Source organism: Theropithecus gelada, chromosome 14 (genome assembly GCF_003255815.1).
Source record: "Theropithecus gelada isolate Dixy chromosome 14, Tgel_1.0, whole genome shotgun sequence".
NCBI classification, from domain to species: Eukaryota; Metazoa; Chordata; class Mammalia; order Primates; family Cercopithecidae; genus Theropithecus; species Theropithecus gelada.
In genome coordinates, this window is record NC_037682.1 from 15096708 (window position 1) to 15119795 (window position 23088).

Consider the following 23088-nt stretch of genomic DNA (forward strand, 5'->3'; position numbering starts at 1 on the left):
GAAGATTGCCAATGGTAATAGGATCTATGTCCAACTTACCTCTTAATTAGAAATCTGCTTAATATTTGACTATCAATTATGAGGCTTGCTGTAGATTTCTTATGGAAACATTTTATCAGTTTATAGACTTTTTCTTATTTTTCTTGATATTCAACAACAGGAAGTGTTGTTAGATTTGTCTTCCACTGCTTTTTCAGCACATATCATTGTGTTTATAAAGCTTTTCTCCTATTTGTTAATGAATTATATTAATCTTTTTCCTAATTTTGAACTATTTTTGGATGACCAGTATAAACACCACCTAGCCATGACTTTTTAAATTTTTTTATGTCTTTTTAAAAAAACACATTTCAACTAATTTTATTTAACCTTCTCTCTCTCACGCATGCACATCATTTTTTTTATTTTAAAAAGTTTCTGGGCTATATATAGAATGAAATAATGTTCTATATTTTTCTATGTATTTGGAAATTTTATACAACGATACCCCCATAACTGTCAGTTTTTGTTTTATTTCTTGTTTTCTATTTCATTAATTTATGTGTTTATTCCTTCTGTTCAATTATTTTAGATTTTTCTGAGACTCTTGATTTGGAAGTTTTGTTTATTTCTGATCTTCCTCATTTTTTAATATCACACTTAAGGCTATTTATATATTTTCTTCTCAATAATATTTAGCTTTCAACTCCCAAAGACGTGTGTGTGCGTGTATGTGAGTGTGTGTGTGTGTGTGTGTGTGTGTTTTCATAGCTATTTCTATCTGGTTTGAAATTCAGTTTAATTTTTTTTATCCCAAGAATTATTTAGAAGTGCTTTGTTTTTTCTTAAGTGGATAGTTTTTATGATTAATTCGTACTTCTATTCACTCCAATCTAAGAATATGGTCTATATGATGTACTTTAAAAAATTTATTGAGCTTTACTTTGTTTCCTCATATATGGTTAATTTTACTAACGATTATGCAGATACTTGAATAGAATCCGTATTCTGTTTATTGGGTCCAAAGTTTTATTTATTTATAATTTACTTACAATTATATGAATATGAAATCATCATCATATATATTATCTAAACTTTCTGCACCAGAGATTTGCAAACTTGTTCTGTAAAGAGGCAGATGGTAAGTTTGTTAGGCTTCATGGACTATAAAGTCTTTGTAGCAACTACCTAACTGTGCAGAAAAGCAACTATAGACAGTAACTAAATGAATGGTCATGGCCAGATTTGATGCAAGGACTTTATTTGTTGATGCCTGCTCTATATTCTGGTTTATTTTTATTTTTTGACAATAACTGACAGGAGATATAATACTTTTTATAACTTAGATGGCCAGGGAGAAATAGAGACAAAAGGCACAGAGAACTTGTTTAGATTTTCAGTCAGTACATATTAGTGTATATTTTTAAATACCTCCATCTCTGATTTTAGATTCATATCCAGGGGATTCATTATTACAATTGCATTTCCAGTACTTTATGTGTGGTTTAACATTATTTGAGTTTTGATTTGTTCATATGACTTTTTTGTTTTCCCTCTGTAGTGAAGCCCAAGAGCCAAAGGTATCACCACCACCTTCTAAAACATCAGCAGCTGCTCAGTTAGATGAGCTCATGGCTCACCTGACTGAGATGCAGGCCAAGGTGAGTGCAGTCCAGATGATAAACAGGGCCCATGGGGTCACCAGTTTATCTTTGTGGAACTCAGCTCTGCATTCTCCCACTTAGGAATTTTCCTAAGTTGTCATTGCTTTTTCCAGACTAAATTTAATTCCATGAATTAACCCATCTTTGTACTATGTGTTATTTGGACACAAAAATTAATATATAATACAGACTTTGATCTCAAGGAGCTGGAGTGTGCTTGGCAAAATGAGGCATAAGTTTTTTTTTAACATTTATAGAATAAAAGCCAGGTGGTTTGCAAACATATGTAGAGCAAACGTTACGGATATAGAGAGATTTTGGAGATTTAATCAGATAGTTGAAACTTGGGATGGACTCTGAAGAACTGGCAGAGTTTGGACATAGAGAGATGGGAAGAAAGGTGGTGTTAGTTGCAACGAGTCCTGAGGGCAGAGGTATCTAAGACTTGATAATGTGAAAGGATTTTCTTTTTTTTTTTTTTGAGACAGAGTCTTGCTCTGTGACCCAGGCTAGAGTCAGGTGGTGCAATCTTGGCTCACTGCAACCTCTGCCTCCCGGGTTCAAGTGATCCTCCTGCCTCAGCCTCCCGAGTGAGTAGCTTAGATTACAGGTGCCCGCCACTGTGCACAGCTAATTTTTGTTGTATTTTTAGTAGAGATGGGGTGTCACCATCTTGGCCAGGCTGGTCTTGAACTCCTGACTTCGTGATCCACCTGCCTAGGCCTCCCAAAGTCCTCGGATTACAGGTGTGAGCCACTGCACCTGGCCGAAAGGACTGTTAAAGAGACCTGACTAAGCAGGACAGAGGATACCAGTGAGCAAGCTGAGACACAGCAGTGGAGATCAAAGCATAGCTCTGACAGTAGGAAGGGTGAGAAGTCCCAAGCCCGTATTGAGATAAAATCTGCCTCTTTGTTCTAGTCTCTAGAACACCTCTAAAGTGGTGAGCTCACATGGTCTGGCATGGAATGAAAATCTCAGATAAATGGGCTTAAAGATTTATTTAGGAAATATAATCCAGAATCCTTAAGGCAGAGAATCCAACCATTTTAAATCTGGTTGGAGGATTTGATATATACTCATGAGGTGACTATGAAGTAATTTCAAAGCAGTACATAAAAACGTGTGTGATTGGAGAGGGCAGGAACCTTATCTTTAGAGCTCACCTTGGGACTCCCATTGCTCAACACAGGGCCTGATACATTGTGAGCAACACATATTTGTTAGAGAGATGAATAAATAAACATTACAAACAAGTTTTCCTTAATGACTTACATCCTTTGATGGGCCAGTGTCTACAATAAAGCTGGGTCTTAATGACTTACATCCTTTGATGGGCCAGTGTCTACAATAAAGCTGTGTAGATTGGCTCATTATGCTGTATATCTGAAAATACTAGAAAAAAATGTACATTAGATTTAATTGTGTTGTGTTTCTAATTGATTTAGCATGTATCTTGGTTTATTTAAATTCTTAATTTACAACGCCATCTTTTTTTTTGAGACGAATTCTTACTCGATTACCCAGGCTGGAGTGCAGTGGCATGATCTTGGCTCACTGCAACCTCCACCTTCTGGGTTCAAGCGATTCTAGTGCCTCAGCCTCCTGAGTAGCTGGGATTACAGGCATGCGCCACCATGCCCAGCTAATTTTTGTATTTTTAGTAGACGAGGTTTTGCTATGTTGCCCAGGCTGGCCTCAAACTTCTAAGCTCAGGTGACCTGTCTGCCTTGGCCTCTCAAAGTACTAGGATTACAGGCATGAGCCACTGTTCCTGGCGCCGTTTATCTTTTGAATAAGCTTCACCTTCACATTGTACAAAAAACGAAAGTACAAAAAGCTTGCACTGAACTGTTTCCTTCTCAGGTCTGTAGCCTAGCCGTCCAGTTCTACCCCACTGGAGATAGGCAGAATTTCCTGTCTCTTCTATATCTGTTCAGAAGTATTCTGGAAGGTACCAGTGAAGAGATAGAGATGTAGGTGTAGATGTAGTTATATTGTATTTTTACTTATTTTTCATAATTAATGTCAGTCACCCCTTCAGACCTTTCAGACACTAACCTTCTGAACACTAACCTCTTGAATATTAACTAACATATATTAGAGGAGGAAGGATGTCTGTCAGATGATCAAAATGTCTTGAAGGAAAATGAGCATTTTGATTGGTGACAATGTGATGTTTAACAGGCAGTAAAAGTAGGATAAGTAGAGGTCTTAAGGCAGACAGTAACAGATCACATTCAGGAGACTGAAGAGCCCAGCTGGCCTAAACAATGGAGGCCTTTTACAACATAGTATTAATAAAAGATGAGATTGGGAAAGATAAAAAGGGAGGACAGTAGATGGGAGGCTTTGAATGTCTGTCTGATGAGTGCAGACTTGATGTGGAGGCAATGGACAGCCATTGTAGTTTTCTGATGAGTGAAGTATTTGGTAGATAGATAGTAGCAGTCGCCCAGCTAGAGAGAGCCAGAATCAGGATATGAGGTTATGAAGGGTCAGTTAGCCCCCCCTCCCCGCTTTTTTTTTAAAGTAAGGATCTTTCTTTGAATGGTTTATAATAATTTTGGACTTTGCTTAAATAATTCCAATCCATCAACAAGTCTTATCTGATGACTTCTCACCACCTTCTCCTATAACACTGATCTAAGTCATTGTCTGATAATCTCCCTATGTTCACTCTTGCTTGTCAACACTTAATTGTCCACTCAGCTACCACAGGGATCCTCCAGATTCCTTCACTCCTGTGCTTGAAATCCTGCAATGGCTCCCGTCACCTTGGAATAAAACCCAAGTGTTTACCATGAGGTTCCTATGTGATCTTTGCCTCTCTCTCTCGATCACCTTCTCCTGCTGTGTTCAATCTCACTCCCTCTGCTTTAGCCCCACTGACCTCTTTGACTTTTCTTCTAATGTGCCAAGTTGTTTTCTTCCTCAGGGCCTTCCCTCCCCCTAGAATGCTTTTCCCATAAATGCCAATATTTCTGAGTCCCAAGTATCTACTCAAATATTACTTCCTTAGAGGGGCCTTCTTTGATTATTACCTCCATCTAAATCAATTATTCTCACCATCTTTGTGTGTCATTTCTATCTCTCTATATAACATCTCTATCTGACATTGTAACATATATTTATTTGTTTAATTGTTTATTGTCTATCACCCACAGAATTCCATGAGACCAGACACTTGATCTGTCTTATCCTTGCTTTAATCCAAGTGCTTAGAGCAATGATTGGCACAAACCAGGTATTCAACAAATACTGCCAAATAAGTGAGTAAAATGGAGATGTGACTAGTTTTTGAACTAGGGTCATCCTAAGATCTTCAAAGGGTATCATTTTCATGTACTAAAATTCCTATGTTAAGAAAAGATTTACAAACAGAAGATTAGTCAGATTTCATTTGGCCTGAGGAGTTTAGGGTGAAAGGGAGATGACAATATTTTTATTGGTGTTGAAATTTTAGATTCTTCCAATGCCTTGGAGGAAGGCTGGGGAAAGGCTAAGAGATCAGTCAGTAAAGGTGAATTTATAGAGTCATTAGAAGATGCCAGTGAGAATAGAAATACGTGAGACTGATTCTGTTCTTGGTTCTTCCCTTGGACCAGGTTGCAGTGAGAGCAGATGCTGGCAAGAAACACTTACCAGACAAGCAGGATCACAAGGCCTCCCTGGACTCAATGCTCGGGGGTCTGGAGCAGGAATTGCAGGACCTTGGCATTGCCACAGTGCCCAAGGGCCATTGTGCATCCTGCCGGAAACCGATTGCTGGGAAGGTGAGATGGGCTGAAATTTTGGTCCTAACGCCTTCTGTGTCTTTCTCTGTCCCATCAAGGATTGCTCTTTCTCCTTATAATTTGAGATATTTTAGTTATCATGAATAATTACTAATCACAGTGCTCTGGCCACTGAGCTAAGTGCTTTACAAGAATTTCCTCATTTAATGGTCACATCGGCCCTTCAAGAAGCATGGTTGCTCCCTTTGTAAAGATAAGGAAACTAAGGGCTCAGAGACATTAATGGACATATCTAAGGCCTAGTAAGAAGTAGAGATAAGATCTGAAACCAGTAGACTCTCTCCCAAGTGAGTTCTTAACCATTTTTCTGTACTGCCTTTACTGAGATGACCTTTCTCACTGCTCCCTTTGTTCAGACATTCCCAGTCTAAATTGATTGATTACAATTTTCAGCTGAACTCAGCTCCAAGTCACAGCTGCAGACCCCTGTTCTGCATCATCCTTCACCAAAGCTATGATAAAAGGCTTTGAGACCTGACTGCATAGGGCATGGAATAAAGTGTTCAAACTAGAGGAATAAAAACTGTCATTTGGCCTTTTCCTTTTCCAGGGGTCCCTTCCACGCCAAGGCTACAGTTACAACTTGTCTGTCATTAATGTGCTCTGTGTTGTTTCGGCCACCCCCTGTGGCAGTGGAGTGGTTGTGAACATTTACAGGCTTTCATCACAGTGATCAGTCAGGGAAGTGGGCATCCTTTTATTATCAATCCATAAAGCACAAACAACATATGGCCTTAGGTGGAACCTAGGTCTAGGCCTCAGTGTTGTGTAATTCCACAGGGTGTTGTCTACAAGGGGTATAGTGTGAAGAGTGCTCCCTAGAGTTGTGCAACCTATAGGCTATAGAGCCCTCAACTGGGCTCCTGTGTCAGGCTTCATTTCACTCCACAGGTGATCCATGCTCTAGGGCAATCATGGCATCCTGAACATTTTGTCTGTACTCATTGCAAAGAAGAGATTGGCTCCAGTCCCTTCTTTGAGCGGAATGGCTTGGCCTACTGCCCCAACGACTACCACCAACTTTTTTCTCCACGCTGCGCTTACTGTGCTGCTCCCATCCTGGATGTAAGTAAATTCCCACTCCTCTCCAACTTTCAATCACTCGTTTAGAACCAGAGTCATGCTTTACAACTCTGCATCATTGTAATATCTGCGTGTTCCCTTTTCAGAAAGTGCTGACAGCAATGAACCAGACCTGGCACCCAGAACACTTCTTCTGCTCTCACTGTGGAGAGGTGTTTGGTGCAGAAGGTATGACCCGACTTGAGAGGTTGTATCCCACACCCCAGTGGGTAGTTATAAGACCAGCAACACCTTTCCTGGTAGTCATGGGAGTCTTGGTTCCTATCACTACTATCGAAGCGCCCATTTCAGTACTAGACACCATCCCTCTCTACCTTTCTCCAACATTTATAAGTTTCCTTTAAATTGATTTTTTAAATCACAGAAATATAAATGCGTAGTTTAAAACCTCAAATATTACTTCAAGGGTAACATTGAAAAAGACTTTTCTTGTTGAATATTGAAAAAGTCTCTTTCTCATCCCCAAATCTAGTTCTCCTCTCCAAATTATTTTAGCTATTTCTTCTGTTATTTACTTATTTTTTGTTGTTGTTGTTGTTGTGTGTTTTTTGGATGGAGTCTTGCTCTGTTGCCCAGGCTGGAGTGCAGTGGTGTGATCTCTGGTGCGATCTTGGCCCACTGCAACCTCCACCTCCCGGGTTCAAACGATTCTTCTGCCTCAGCCTCCCAAGTAGCTGGGACTACAAGCACTTGTAACCACGCCCAGCTAAGTTTTGTATTTTTAGTAGAGATGGGGTTTCACCATATTGGCCAGGCTGGTCTTGGACTTCTCATCTCATGATCTGCCTGCCTTGGCCTCCCAAAGTGCTGGGATTAGGCATGAACTACCGTGCCTGGCCTGCTTATGTGTTTTAAATAATAACTTATCTTGCTATAGGTTGTTTTATTTTTCCAGTTTCAACCATTATGTATTGACTGTCTAGGAGGGAAGATGAGATTTAGAAATGTTGTTATTACCCCACTCAGTCCCAACATATTTCCCCTCCCCTGTTTTTTCAATGTATAATTATATCATAATTACAGATTAGATCAGTATTCAGTGTGTATATGTTGACAATCATAAAATACTGCTCACAAGTAAGCCGTGTAGCAAACTGACTACACTAGAGTCTGGATTTTAGAGTCAGACTTCCCGGTTCAAATCTGGGTTGTGGTATTTATTAACAGTATGATGTTGTTCAAGTCATTTAACATCTCTGTACCTCACTTTCCTCATCAGTAAAATAGTCCTAATGAAATTGCCTACTTTATAGGGTTGTTATGAGGATTTAGAGACAATACAAGCATAGTATTTAGAACAGTGCCAAGCACACGGAGGTATAGTAATGTTAATATTATCACAGTGTCTTTTTTGTATAAATTCATTTTTTTCTTAAGTTAACATTTGAATCCTTTATGAAATTAGCTTTGTTTTCATTGTACTTATCACTAAGTTATGTAACAGAACTGTGAAATTCTTTTCAAAATGGTCAACTACATCTGGCAATAAGTCAGTTTCTTTTCTTTTCTTTTCTTTTCTTTTTTTTTTTTGCTGGAGATATCCCTCCAGGAGACTTTCTTCCTCCTGATTCAACATGAAATGATTTCTTCCTGCTGAGTAACAGTCATTCTGGTTCAGTAACTTAGAATTATATCTAGTAATTACTCTTAGCAATTCCTTTTATTACTTTTCTCTGTGGATGCTCTGTTTCCTGGGTCCCATGTCTATGTTTTAGACATGTTACCACCTTTATTTTAGTGGGGAAAATCCCCTAGTAGCTTTCTGAGAAAGAATTTTTGAGAACTTGAATATCTGAAAATATTTTTATTCTGTCATTTCCCTTAAGTTGCCTGGGCATAGAATTCTAAGTGGAAACTATTTTCCTTCATAATTCTGAAAACATTGCTTCACTGTCTTCTACCTTCCATGGTTGGCAAGTTTTTATTAAAATTTTTTTATCCTTGATCCTTTCTACATGACCCATTCTTCCCCCTTTGTATGTTTGTTTCATGTGTTTTCTGAATTGTCTTTTTTAAAAAAATTTCTTCTTTTTATGTTTGTTTTGAGCAAACATGGAATCAGAAAGCTGCTTTACTTTGTTTTTTTTTCCTGTCCTTTTAGAATGAACTCAGTGGGGAAGGATTTCTCCTCTCTTACAAATAAAAGCTGGTGCAGTCCTCTGTCTTTTCTGATTACTCTTAAAAAACAGTTCTAAATATAAAATAAATTTAAGAAACAAAACACAAAAACTAAGCCCATAGGTAATTCGGTCTGTGTAATAGTTAAGGCTTACAGCACTTTAAAAGTGACAGCCACTCCCTCTCTTTTTTAGGACCTTCAAGCTGCAGGAGGTGAGGACAGGGGTATGGCCTTTCATTTCTCCGGACCCCACTTTGTTATCTACCACCCTCACCCTTATTGCCAGCATTGACACCTGCCTGCTGTAGGCTTGAAACACTAGGGAGGATGGAGATGAGAATGGAAGGCAGGAAGGTCTAACTTGTCTGGGACTGTTGTTAAATTGGCTGTATGCTCTCCAGACCTGGCCAGTGTTTAGCTCTGACTTTTTTCCCTGAATTCTTTTTGGGATTAAGACAGGTCCAACAGTGAACTCTTGATTGCCCTTTATGTGTCTTGACTGGCTGTTCTGTCCTTGTCATGTTTCTTTGAGGATTTGTTTTGTAAAGATTCTTTTTTTCAAGGGGCTTTCATTGTTCCCCCCTAGTGAACCCTTAGAAATTATTAACATGGTTCCAGATCATCTATTCCACTCAAATTTTCATAGAAGGACCATGGATAACTTACTCTTTTCTCTGACAGCCAGTGGAGTTACAGTTAATTTTTAGCTGCATGTTTCTATTCAGCTGCCATAGACTCTTTCAGCCAGACTCACCTATGGACTTTTTCCAGGGATAACTCTGATACCACTAACTGCATCTCACTAATGCCAAGGCACACATATCCACCTATCTGAGTGGTCCCACTGAAGTCCCTCTTTTAACCTGAGTGATAACCTCAGGTTATCTTGATAACAGAACTATACCTCATCTTTCTTGGTGGTGATGAGGCACTCATAGCAGTTTTCTTCAAAGAAATCCTTCTCTCAGTTTTCCTTTTTCTTTACCTGTTTTCTCCCGAACATGAGTGAGGAATTCCAGAATTGTACAAATAGTCTTTGGCTACCTGTTTGGAGGGATATTTTGCAGTTCAATTTGGAATTTGATATATATTACATTTTGGTGCCTTACATTTGTTTACACTGGTCTTTGCAAATACTGCTGATCCATGGTTGTCTGTTACTGTTTAAGAGTGAGACACTAAAATGCTAATTTCTTTTTTTTTTTTTTTTTTTTTTTTTGAGACAGAGTCTCGCTCAGTCACCCAGGCTGGAGTGCAGTGGCCAGATCTTGGCTCACTGCAAGCTCCGCCTCCCGGGTTCACACCATTCTCCTGCCTCAGCCTCCCGAGTAGCTGGGACTACAGGCGCCCGCCACCTCGCCCAGCTAGTTTTTTGTATTTTTTAGTAGAGACGGGGTTTCACTGGGTTAGCCAGGATGGTCTCGATCTCCTGACCTTGTGATCCGCCCGTCTCGGCCTCCCAAAGTGCTGGGATTACAGGCTTGAGCCACCGCGCCCGGCCTAAAATGCTAATTTCAAACTCCATGGATATAGACAGAAATTGTTGACTGGTGGACTTGACTATACGGCACTCAGGTAAGATGCTCTGGCCATTTTGTTGAGTAACTCCTGAATATGACAATCTTAGGTCTTTTCTGTTGAGCCAATTATGCTAAAGAGATGTTCTCTTTGCCAGCATTCTGAGATTGAAAAAGGGGATGGGGGAATGGACTTTCACCATTCAGCATGTCAACTTTTACTTAATTCCCATTTTTCAGTAGAGAGCTTGACTCATTTCCTCATGGTGTCCAACATTCCTGATCATTGAGACTCTCTTGTTCAGTATTTACAGAAATAATCACTGCATCTTACCATAAGATAAGGCATCTAACCTTCTAATCGTTCTTTAGACTTTCAACCAGTCCTGTTTCTAGCCTTGAAGAGTACCTCATGCATTCAATTCCTGAGCCCCTCTGATATTATTGTATTCAAGATGGCTTGATTTTTATTGGCCTCTCTCATCTGTGGAGACATAAGTTCCAGTTTTCTTATTTATGTTAAGCCAGTTGCCACTCTTATAACCTACTTTAAATTCTTGAAAATTTAGTTAATATCTCACCTGGTGGCATATCCTTTACTTTTTCATCTTTCCTTATGGCTCTTTATAATTTACATAATTCCTTAACTGTCATGTTAATGATGTTTCAGGAGGGAGTAAAGAAAATCCCATGTGTTTAGGCCCTTTGCTAATATGGAGACTTTCCCAAATATCAGGCATATTATTATGTATGTGGTTAAAAATAATTTATTTGATGCCACCGCAGTCTTGTGAGAGCAAGTTTATTCCACATTTTACCTAGTTATAGATAAAAATAGTGAGTCTCAGGTAGGTAAAGGATTTTCTTAAAGTCACACAGTTAGAAAGTTGAAGAGGCAAGATTTCAACTTGGGTATCATTTCTGCAAGTTCTATGTTTTTCATAAAACATCACAACTGCCTTTTGACTGAAACTCAATTCCTCTTCTGCTGTTGCATCTCTTTACTTTTGTGGTACCAACACAATATGCTTTATTTGACAATAGACCCAGATACAGTGGTGCTGACAGATTCCACAAGCAAAGTGCCCTGTAGTAATTTGCTTGTTCACTGGAGCTTGCTCAATGCTTTTTCACAAATCATTAGGTATTTCATTTCTAGATGGTATTTTACCTAAGCAGCATTTTTCATTGACACTTAATACAAATCATATTAAAATGTGTTACGGTAATTTATATTGTACTGGTAGCCATAAAAGTCTGAGAATTAGTTGAGTAGAACCGTCAGCAAGTGAATACTGCCCTGTGGATCATTATGATGGAGAAGTTGCCTGAAAGCAGAACAACAGGACATAGGCACATTTCAAGTGGAGACATAAGTTAGATACACATACACAAAAATATCCAATCCATAGGATGACCAGAAAGCACCATGAAGGTAACTAGTTCTCATTTTCTTGACTCAGGCCCCTTCTAGACAGACAGGGCTGATGGGGTCATTTATGGCTTTATATAAACAGGAAACAACACTTAAAACATATTTATACATAGAGTCACATGACAAAAAGTGACATTTATTAATCAGAAGCTCCACTTGGGTTGTATTTTCCTTTTTATACCTGGCTTTCTGTAAAAAGGTCTCCTGCCATATGGTCAGTCCATTAATTAGGTGACATCCTGCCTCACCCCAAGTTACATAGTCACAAAGAGTTTCTATAATGACAGTTTAACCGCTGAGCCTCCTGGGAAATTAAATTCATCTGTATTTTTTCATCAGTTCAGAGAATTCCTCTTTAAGGCTCAAGCCATTGGGCCTTAGCCTCCTCCCACAGGGATGAGCTCTTCAGTGTCTACCTGTGTTTCTTTTTAATTGCTCATTATCCAGGCCATGTAGGTGCTCCCTAATTTCCCCTGTGGCTAACAGCCTCACCAGAGTGTAAACACTCTCCCTCTTTTTGTGGCACTTTTAATTGTCGGTATTTCTCATTCTTCCTCATGAGGTAATTGGTCCCAGAGAGATCCTCCAAGAAAGCAAGAGCTGAAACTTTCTTAATTTATTAGATTATGAAATGCAGGGGTATCACAGCAAGTTTGGCTGATTGCTTTTGATTCCCTTCCTGAGATCTACCCGAGTTGAAACAGAGGCTGTTACTCCCCTGTTATCCCACTCTCGAAACCAGCTGTCCAGCAGATGCCTAGATGAGGATCATTTCTCAGATAGTTGGCATGTCTTACAGTTTTCTCAAGTAATACCTACCTATAGGCAAACTCAGTTTTGTGTCATTTGCTTTATGCAGCACCAGCATCACCTGGGGACTTGTTAGAAATGTGAAATCTTGGGCCCCATCCCAGACCTATTGAATTGAAAACTCAGGGTGGAAGACCCAGCAATCTGCATTTTATCAAGTTCCCAGATAAATAATGCACACTAAAGTTTGAGAAACACTATTACACTACACAAAATGAGACAGGTGGTTGCAGGTATTTGTTTTTCTTACATAGTAGGACTTACGGTATTCAGGTTTCCTTGAATAGACTCTAGACATCATTTGACAGAGTAAGTAAAAAGTAAAGTGAGCTCTTCTGTGTCTCAGGCGTTTAGAAGAAGAACACAGGACAGCATATAAAATTAGTAGTTTACATTCAGATCTGTAGGCCTCAGAATTCTGCTAAACTGTCTGCTTTTTAAAGAAAGCAAAGCTGAACAAAGCAAGGCATGTGAAAAAGTGTTGAGGTAGTGGAAAAACTGCAGCCATATGGTTTGGGTCCCAACACCTAGCTGTTTCTATTGCCATGTTGTGATCTGGCTGCTGCTATCAAAGCTGATTTCTAGAAATAGTGTTTTCTAGGTAGTCTGCTTTACAGAACACTGTGCATACTTTGCTTACATGCTGTTTTAGTGGAGAAGAGGTAGAACTCTCATATTTACAAAATTATTTGTGCTCAGCTGATATTGTCAGTTCCCACAGAGAGGTCAAAGTCAGGATGCATTTAAGTTAGAGGTATGACATTGAAGTTAGGCTTTGAAGTTAGGCCTAGATTTGAATCTCAGTTCCTCTACTGACTAGTCAGGTGTAAATTCTCTAAGCTGTCTTTTCTCATTTGTTAAATGGGGCTAAAGCCTACTTCAGAAGGTTGCTCTGAAAAAATCTCATTTTAATTTAGTACTATAGACAGAGCCTTCAGTGGAACCAGTGCAATGCAGATGCTCCATAAATGGGATTGCTGATAATATAGTCTTCATTTTAGGTGTCTCTCTAAGTAAATACTAAGGAGGGTTTCTTACATAAAAGTTAATCCATCTATACATATTCTGGTCAATGCTGAAGTGAGACTCTAAACTGCCATATACTCTGGAGCATATGATCTCAAGTATGCTATTGTAATATTGTTCTTATGTCTGCTCATTCAATATGTATTTATTGAGCAACTACTATATATGTGTCAGGCATTATTCTAAGTACTAGGGATATAGTGACAAAAAGGAAAGTTCTTGCCCTCACAATTAATGTATTCTGGTGGAGGAGACAAACAGTAATCAATCTAGTCAACTAACTACTACCTATTCTGCATGGTTGGAGAGAGAGTGATTAGATACTATTTGAGACACAGTGGTTGAGTCACTTTTTCTCTTAAGCAGACCCCTGAGGTAAGCAAAGGATTAAGCCATTTGGGTATCTCAGGGAAGTGCGTTTCAAAACAGAGCAAATGTATCACTGGAATAAGTGCTTAAGGATTAATTAGTTAACTTTTTTTAAGTGTAAAGACAATAAAAACACCTTGCAGAAACTTTTGTTTTTAACTTATTACCCTGTTAACCTCAAGCAATACAAAAACTTTTTCCTTCCAGTGTTCTTCTACATTTTTCATACATGGGCACACATAAGTTATTGTGTGCCTAAAATTGTTTTTTTATACTTAAGCATTTCTCCATGTTGTTTCATCATAATTTCATAATACTTTTATAATAATTTTAACAGTATCAATTATTCCATTAGGGATTTATATAAATAAACAAAAAATAAAATACTATATGCCTAAAGATTTTCACTGAAGCATTATTATAGTTCTAAACATTGGAAACAACTAAATGTATTAACAATAGTATCATATTTAGATTACTTCTGGTGTTTAGTAGTACTGTAATGAATATCATTAAACATAATGTTTTCTTCTTTTGAATTATTTGTATTAATTAATTCCCAGGACTTTGATGTCTATACCTTTTTAAAAAAAACCTTGATATAGATTATCAAGTGACTCTCCAAAAGAATAATACAGTTAATATTATTACCAGGAATATATGAATATATGGATCATTCCATATATCTTTTAGCATTGAGTATATTTATTTAACACTGTTTTTACTACTTAGCTAAAATTAGAAAATCAACTACTGATTAGCAAAAATTACGAATTCATTGTTTTCTTTTGAGTTTCCTGACTTACTCATAATGTCCAACATATTATTATTAAAAGTATCTATTTTGGGGCTATTTGTTGATTTGTGAGGTGCACTTGTTTTAAAAGGTTTTAAAAAACATTCACTATGAGTTTCTCATTCTCAGTGTAGCTCCATTACCTGGACATGGGATCAGGAAGACTCAAGCCAAGAATTTTCTAATACGTGTCTAACAGTGAAAATTTCATGTATTAAAGAGAAAGTTCTTATACCTCAACAAATTGCTTTTTAAATGTTTTTATTATAGTACAGTCTAAACATTAAAGTACTTCCTTACCTAGCTTTAATAAGTATAAGTGTTTTGCCAAATGGATTCCTCTGTTAACTTTCACCCATCCATCCATATTTTTTCTTGCTGGAATATTGAGAAGCAAGTTTAGAAGTCATGTAATATCATCAAGAATAGGTTTCAGGTGGTTGGTGCAGTATACTTCTTGTTGAATCACATCAAGAGGTATATAATGACTGGTTGACCACTTTTATTGATAACTAACATTGACCACTAGATTTAAGCAGTGTCATCCTGATCCATTTTAAAGTTCCCCATTGATGACTATTGCCTAAATCCAATGGAATAGGTGGTAAAATGCTGAATTTTCTATTATTCCTTCTATATTTATTAGCTGAGTTCTACAAAAACTTTCTATCATCAATTATTGGATTATCTTGAAATATATCTCATACAGGAAAGGTGAGATAAGTGTTTGACACTTTCTGTTGATAAGAGTAATTATAAGGATAATAAATGGGTTCATTAACAATGTCCAATGGAAACCAATAAATTTTTATTTTTAAAAAATCATTATGCACTCATGGAGTTACATATACTTGGTATAATTTGATCTATTGAAGTAGTATTTTTTAATGCTCACGTTTTTTTGTCTGAGGTCAGAGGTAGCCCCTTCAATATGGTTACTGTATCTTTGTGATATGATCCCAGTAATCTTCCTATTTCCTTGGCACAGCAAGATACCTACATCAGGCCTATCTTGTCAACTCTGCCACATACTTGGAATCATCCATTTCTCCAAAAAGACTGCTTCAGTGAGGGTATTTAAAAATTAAGAGTGTTCATTATTTCTGGGATGTCATTTCTTCTAGGTTTTTCCATGGACAGAGCTTCAGATCTACTTTCTAAGGTTTTTAAATTTTATAGAGACAGGGTCTCATGCTGTCTCCCAGGCTGGAGTGCAGAGGTGCTGTCATAGCTTGCTGCAGCCTTGAACTCCTGGACTCAAGCAATTCTCCCACATCAGCCTTCTGAGTAGCTGGGACTACAGATGTGTACCACCAGGTCGGGCTAATTTTTAAAATTTTTTTGTAGAGAGTGGGTCCGACTATGTTGCCCAGGGCTCATCTCAAACTCCAGGCTTCAACCAGTCCTCCCAAAGTTCTGAGAGTACAGGCAGGAGCCACTGCACCCCGATAGAATCTGTTCTTTTTTTTTTTTTTTAAAGAAAAGTAAGTCATGGGTTCATACTAATATATCTGATATAGTGTAAGAATACAGTTTTTTGTTTGATTTGTTTGATTACTTGTGTCTTTTTTAATGCTGGAAATCTTGCTTTCCAAAGGCATTAATATAATTATTTGCTTTATTATACAATCTACCTATAATAATTTCAAAAAATACATAAATATTATAAATGAACTAATTATTTTTATTGTGTGTACAGACATGCATGTATATATAGTATTGTATTATTTTATTGTATATTTTAAGGTATACAACATGATATTTTGATATACACAGTGAAATATTTACTACAGTTAGGCAAATTAACATACCCATCCTCACTCATAGTAACCCTTTTCATGTGTATGTGGTAAGAGCATCAGAATCTCCTCTCAGCACATTTCTAGTATATACAAAAACAGTTTAAGATTTCTTTTTAGCTCATTTTGTCTTTAGAATGCATCATTAGGACTGTACACTCTCAACACTATCATTTAAAGTTACTTGTATGAACGATTTCTTTTTTATTATTATACTTTAAGTTCTGGGGCACATGTGCAGAATGTGCAGGTTTGTTACATAGGTATACACGTGCCATGGTGGTTTGCTGCACCCATCAATCCATCATCTACATTAGGTATTTCTCCTATGTTATCCCTCCCCTAGCCCCCGGCTCCCCATCAGGCCCCAGTGGGTGATATTCCCCTCCCTGTGTCCATGTGTTCTCATTGTTCAACTCCCACTTATGAGTGAGAACATGTGTTTGGTTTTCTGTTTTTGTGTTAGTTTGCAGAGAATGATGGTTTCCAGCTTCATCCATGTCCCTGCAAAGGACATGAACTCATCTTTTTTTATGGCTGCATAGTATTCCATGGTATATATGTGCCGCATTTTCTTTATCCAGACTATCATTGATGGGCATTTGGGTTGATTCCAAGTCTTTGCTTTTGTGAATAGTGCCGCAGTAAACATACGTGTGCATGTGTCTTTATGGTAGAATGATTTATAATCCTCTGGGTATATACCCAGTAATGGAATTGCTGGGTCAAATGCTATTTCTGGATCTAGATCCTTGAGGAATTGCCACACAGTCTTCTACAATGGTTGAACTAATTTACACTCCCACCAACCGTGTAAAATCATTCCTATTTCTCCATATTCTCTCCAGCATCCGTTGTTTTCTGACTTTTTAATGATCACCATTCTAACTGGCATGAGATGGTATCTCATTGTGGTTTTGATTTGCATTTCTCTAATGACAGGTGATGATGAGCTTTTTTTTTCATATGTTTGTTGGCTACATAAATGTCTTCTTTTGAGAAGTGTTTGTTCATGTCCTTTACTCACTTTTTGATGGGGTTGTTTTTTTCTTGTAAATTTGTTTAAGTTCATTGTAGATTCTGGATATTAGTCCTTTGTCAGATGGACAGATTGCAAAAATTTTCTCCCATTTTGTAGGTTGCCTCTTCACTCTGATGATAGTTTCTTTTGCTGAGCAGAAGCTCTTTAGTTTAATTGGATCCCATTTGTCTATTTTGGCTTTTGTTGCCATTGCTTTTGGTGTTTTAGTCATGAAGTCTTTGCCTATGTCCTGAATGGTATTGCCTAGGTTTTCTTCTAGGTATTTTATGGTTTTAGGTCTTACGTTTAAGTCTTTAATCCATCTTGAGTTAATTTTTGTATAAGGTGTAAGGAAAGGGTCCAGTTTCAGTTATCTGCATATGGCTAGCCAGTTTTCCCAACACCATTTGTTAAATAAGGAATCCTTTCCCCATTGCTTGGTTTTGTCATGTTTGTCAAAGATCAGATGGTTGTAGATGTGTGGTGTTATTTCTGAGGCCTTTGTTCTGTTCCATTGATCTATGTATCTGTTTTGGTACCAGTACCATGCTGTTTTTGTTACTGTAGCCTTGTAGTGTAGTATGAAGTCAGATAGCATGATGCTTCCAGCTTTGTTATTTTTGCTTAGGATTGTCTTGGCTATGCGGGCTATTTTTTGGTTCCATATGAAATTTAAAGTAGTTTTTTCTAATTCTATGAAGAAAATCAATGGTAGCTTGATGCGGATAGCATTGAATGTATAAATTAGTTTGGTCAGTATGGCCATTTTCATGATATTGAGTCTTCCTATCCATAAGCATGGAATATTTTTCCATTTGATTGTGTCCTGTGTTATTTCCTTGAACAGTGGTTTGTAGTTCTCCTTGAAGAGGTCATTCATATCCCTTGTAGATTGTAGTCCAAGCTATTTAATTCTCTTTATAGCAATTGTGAATGAGTTTCACTCATGATTTTTCTCTCTATTATTGGTGTATAGGAATGCTTGTGATTTTTGCACATTGATTTTGTATCCTGAGACTTTGCTGAAGTTGCTTATCATCTTTAGGAGATTTTAGGCTAAGATGATGGGGTTTTCTAAATATACAATCATGTCATCTGCAAACAGAGATAATTTGACTTCCTGTTTTCCTATGTGAATACTCTTTATTTCTTTCTCTTGCCTAATTGCCCTGGCCAGAACTTCCAACATTATGTTGAATAGGAGTGGTGAGAGACAGCATCCTTGTCTTGTGCCGATTTTCACAGGGAAAGGTTCCAGTTTTTGCCCATTCAGTATGATATTGGCTATGAGTTTGTCATAAATAGCTCTTATTATTTTGAGATACATTCCATCAATACCTAGTTTATTGAGAGATTTTATCATGAAGAGATGTTAAATTTTGCCAAAGGCCTTTTCTGCATCGATTGAGATAATCATGGTTTTTGTCACTGGTTCTGTTTATGTGATGGATTACATTTATTGATTTATGTATGTTGAACCAGCTTTGCATCCCAGGTATGAAGCCAACTTGATCGTGGTGGATAAGCTTTTTGATGTGCTGCTGGATTCAGTTGGCCAATATTTTATTGAGGATTTTCGCATTGATGTTCATCAGGGATATTGGCCTGAAGTTTTCTTTTTTTGTGGTGTCTCTGCCATGTTTTGGTATTAGGATGATGCTGGCCTCATAAAATGAGTTAGGGAGGATTCCCCCTCTTTCTATTGTTTGGTATAGTTTCAGCAATGCTATCAACTCCTTTTTGTACCTATGGTAGAATTCTGTGTGAATCCACCTGGTCCCGGACTTTCTTTGGTTGGTAGGCTATTAATTACTGCCTCAATTTCAGAACTTGTTATTGGTTTATCCAGGCATCTGACTTCTTCCTGGTTTAGACTTGGGAGGATGTACGTGTCCGGGAATTTATCCATTTCTTCTAGATTTTCTAGTTTATTTGCATAGAGGTGTTTACAGTATTCTCTGACGGTAGTTTGTATTTCTGTGGGATCAGTGGTGATATCCCCTTTATCCTTTTTTTGTGTCTATTTGATTCTTCTCTCTTTTCTTCTTTATTAGTCTGACTAGCAGTCTATTTATTTTGTTGATCTTTTCAAAAAACCGGCTCCTGGATTCATTGATTATTTGAAGGGTTTTTCATGTCTCTATCTCCTTCAGTTCTGCTCTGATCTTAGTTATTTCTTGTCTCCTGCTAGCTTTTGAATTTGTTTGCTCTTGCTTCTCCAGTTCTTTTAATGTAATTTTAGGGTGTCGATTTTAGATCCTTCCTGCTTTCTCTTGTGGGCATTTAGTGCTATAAATTTCCCTCTACACACTGCTTTAAATGTGTCCCAGAATTATGGTACATTGTGTCTTTGTTTTCATTGGTTTCAAATAACTTATTTATTTCTGCCTTAATTTTGTTATTTACCCAGTAGTCATTCAGGAGCAGGTTTTCAGTTTCCATGTAGTTGTATGGTTTTGAGTGAGTTTCTTAATCCTAAGTTCTAATTTGATTGCACTGTGGTGTGAGAGACTGTTTGTTATGATTTCTGTTCTTTTGCATTTGCTGAGGAGTGTTTTACTTACAATTATGTAGCTGATTTTAGAATAAATGTGATGTGATGCTGACAAGAATGTATATTCTGTTGATTTCGGGTGGAGGGTTGTATAGATGTCTATTAGGTCTGCTTGGTCCAGAGCTGAGTTCAAGTCCTGAATATCCTTGTTAATTTTTTGTTTCATTAATCTGTCTAATATTGACGGGGGGCGTTAAAGTCTCTCACTATTATTGTGTGGGAGTCTAAGAGTCTGGGTCTTTGTAGGTCTCTAAGAACTTGCTTTATGAATCTGGGTGCTCCTGTATTGGGTGCATATATAATTAGGATAGTTAGTTCTTATTGCGTTAATCCCTTTACCATTATGTAATGCCCATCTTTGTCTCTTTTGATCTTTGTTGTTTTAAAGTCTTTTTTTTATCAGAGACTAGGATTGTAACCCCTGCTTTTTTTTTTTTTCTTTCCATTTGCTTGGTAAATATTCCTCCATCCCTTTTTTTTGAGCCTATGTGTGTCTTTGCATGTGAGATGGGGCTCCTGAATACAGCACACTGATGGGTCTTTACTCTTTATCCAATTTGCCAGTCTGTGTCTCTTAATTGGGGCATTTAGCCCATTTACATTTAAGGTTAATCTTGTTATGTGTGAATTTGATCTGGTCATTATGATGCTAGTTGGTTATTTTGCCTGTTAGTTGATGCAGTTTCTTCATAGCATCTATGGTCTTTACAATTTGGTATGTTTTTGCAGTGGCTGGTACCAGTTATACCTTTCTGTGTTTAGTGCTTCCTTTAGGAGCTCTTGTAAGGCAGGCCGGGTGGTGACAAAATCTCTCAGCATTTGCTTGTCTGTAAAGAATTTTCTCTTTTGATTATGAAGCTTAGTTTGGTTGGATATGAAATTCTGGGTTGAAAATTCTTTTCTTTAAGAATGTTGAATATTGGCCCCCACTCTCTTCTGACTTGTAGGGTTTCTACCAAGAGATCTGCTGTTAGTCTGATGGGCTTCCCTTTGTGGGTTACCTGGCCTTTCTGTCTGGCTGCACTTAACATTTTTTCCTTCATTTCAACCTTGGTGAATCTGATGATTATGTGTCTTGGGGGTGCTCTTCTCAAGGAGTATCTTTGTGGTGTTCTCTGTATTTCCTGAATTTGAATGTTGCTAGGTTGGGGAAGTTCTCCTGGATAATATCCTGAAGAGTGTTTTTCAACTTGGTTCCATTCTCCCTATCACTTTCAGGTACACACCAGTCAAACGTAGATTTGGTTTTTTCACATAGTCCCATGTTTCTTGGAGTCCCATTTCTTTTCATTATTTTTTCTCTAATCTTGTCTGCTTGCTTTATTTCATTAAGTTGACCTGCAATCTCTGATATCCCTTCTTCTGCTTGATCGTTTCAGCAATTGATACCTGTGTTTGCTTCACAAAGTTCTTGTGCTGTGTTTTTCAACTCCATCAGGTCATGTATGTTCTTCTCTAAACTGGTTATTGTAGTTAGCGATTCATCTAACCTTTTTTCAAGGTTCTTAGCTTCCTTGCATTGGGTTAGAACATGCTCCTTTGGCTCGGAGGAGTTTGTTATTACCCACCTTCTGAAGCCCACTTCTGTCAATTCGTCAAACTCAGTCTCCATCCAGTTTTGTTCCCTTGCTGGTGAGGAGTTGTGATCCTTTGGAGAAGAGGCATTCTGGATTTTGGAATTTTCAGCCTTTTTGCGTTGGTTTCTCCCCATCTTCTTGGATGTTTCTACCTTTGGTCTTTGAACTTGGTGACCTTCAGATGGAGTGTCTGAGTGGATGTCCTTTTTGTTGATGTTGATGCTATTCCTTTCTGTTTGTTAGTCTTCCTTCTAGCAGTCAGGCTCCTCTGCTACAGATCTGCTGGAGTTTGCTGGAGGTAGACTCCAGCCCCTGTTTGCCCGGGTATCACCAGCAGAGGCTACAGAACAGCAAAGATTGCTGCCTGTTCCTTCCTTTGGAAGCTTCATCCCAGAGTGGTGCCTGCCAGATGCCAGCCAGAGCTCTCCTGTATGAGGTGTCAGTCAGCCCCTACTGGGAGGTGTCACTCAATCGTGAGACATGGGGGCCATGGACCCACTCAAGGAGGCAGTCTGACCCTTAGCAGAGCTCAAACCTTGTCCTGGGAGATCCATTGCTCTCTTCAGAGCTGTCAGGCAGGGATGTTTAAGTCTGCTGAAGCTGAGCCCACAGCCACCCCTTCCCCCGGGTGCTCTGTCCCAGGGATTTGGGGGTTTTATCTATAAACCCCTTGCTGGGGCTGCTGCGTTTTTTTTTCAGAGATGCTCTGCCCAGAAAGGAGGAATCTAGAGAGGCAGTCTAGCCACAGCAGCCTTGCTGAGCTGCAGTTGGCTCCACCCAGTTTGATCTTCTGAGTGGCTTTGTTTACACTGTGAGGGTAAAACCACCTACTCAAGCCTCAGTAATGGTGGACGCTCCTCCCCACACCAAGCTCTGGCATCCCAGGTCAAGCTCAGACTGCTGTGCTGGCAGCGAGAATTTCAAGCTAGTGGATCTTAGCTTGCTGGACTCCATGGGGGTGGGACCTGCCAAGCCAGACCACTTGGCTCCCTGGCTTAAGCTGCCTTTCCAGGGAAGTGAACAGTTCTGTCTTGCTGGCATTCCAGGCACCCCTGGGATATGAAAAAACAAACAAATAACAAAAAACTCCTGCAGCTAGCTCAATGTCTGCCCAAACAGCCACCCAGTTTGTGCTTGAAGCCCAGGTCCTGGTGGCGTAGGCACAAGAGGGAATCTCCTGGTCTGCGGTTGTGAAGACTGTGGGAAAAGTACAGTATCTGGGCCAGAGTGCACTGTTCCTCACAGCACAGTTTCTAATGGCTTCCCTTTGCCAGGAGAGGGAGTTCCCTGACCCCTTGCACTTCCCAGGTGAGGCGACGCCCCACCCTGCTTCGGCTCACCCTCCATGGGCTACACCCACTGTCCGGTCAGTCTCAATGAGATGAACTGGTTACCTCAGTTGGAAATGCAGAAATCACCTGCCTTGTGCATCAATCTCGCTGGGCACTGCAGACCAGAGCTGTTCCTGTTCGGCCATCCTGCCAGCAATCTCCAAATTATTTCTTTTATTGCTCGTGTCATCAGTTTGATGTACAGTTAATT

At 38.6% G+C, this 23088-nt stretch overlaps 1 protein-coding gene across 3 annotated transcripts in view; it reads left to right on the forward strand.

The window, feature by feature from the left end:
- LPXN (leupaxin) overlaps window positions 1-23088 on the forward strand; it is a 47731-nt gene that overhangs the window by 21701 nt on the left and 2942 nt on the right. For all 3 annotated transcript variants that reach the window (XM_025355656.1, XM_025355655.1, XM_025355654.1), the window contains 4 exons: window positions 1541-1640; window positions 5252-5419; window positions 6332-6505; window positions 6610-6691. In XM_025355656.1, coding sequence (XP_025211441.1) covers window positions 1541-1640; window positions 5252-5419; window positions 6332-6505; window positions 6610-6691 — 524 coding nt within the window. The remainder of the gene's footprint in view (window positions 1-1540; window positions 1641-5251; window positions 5420-6331; window positions 6506-6609; window positions 6692-23088) is intronic.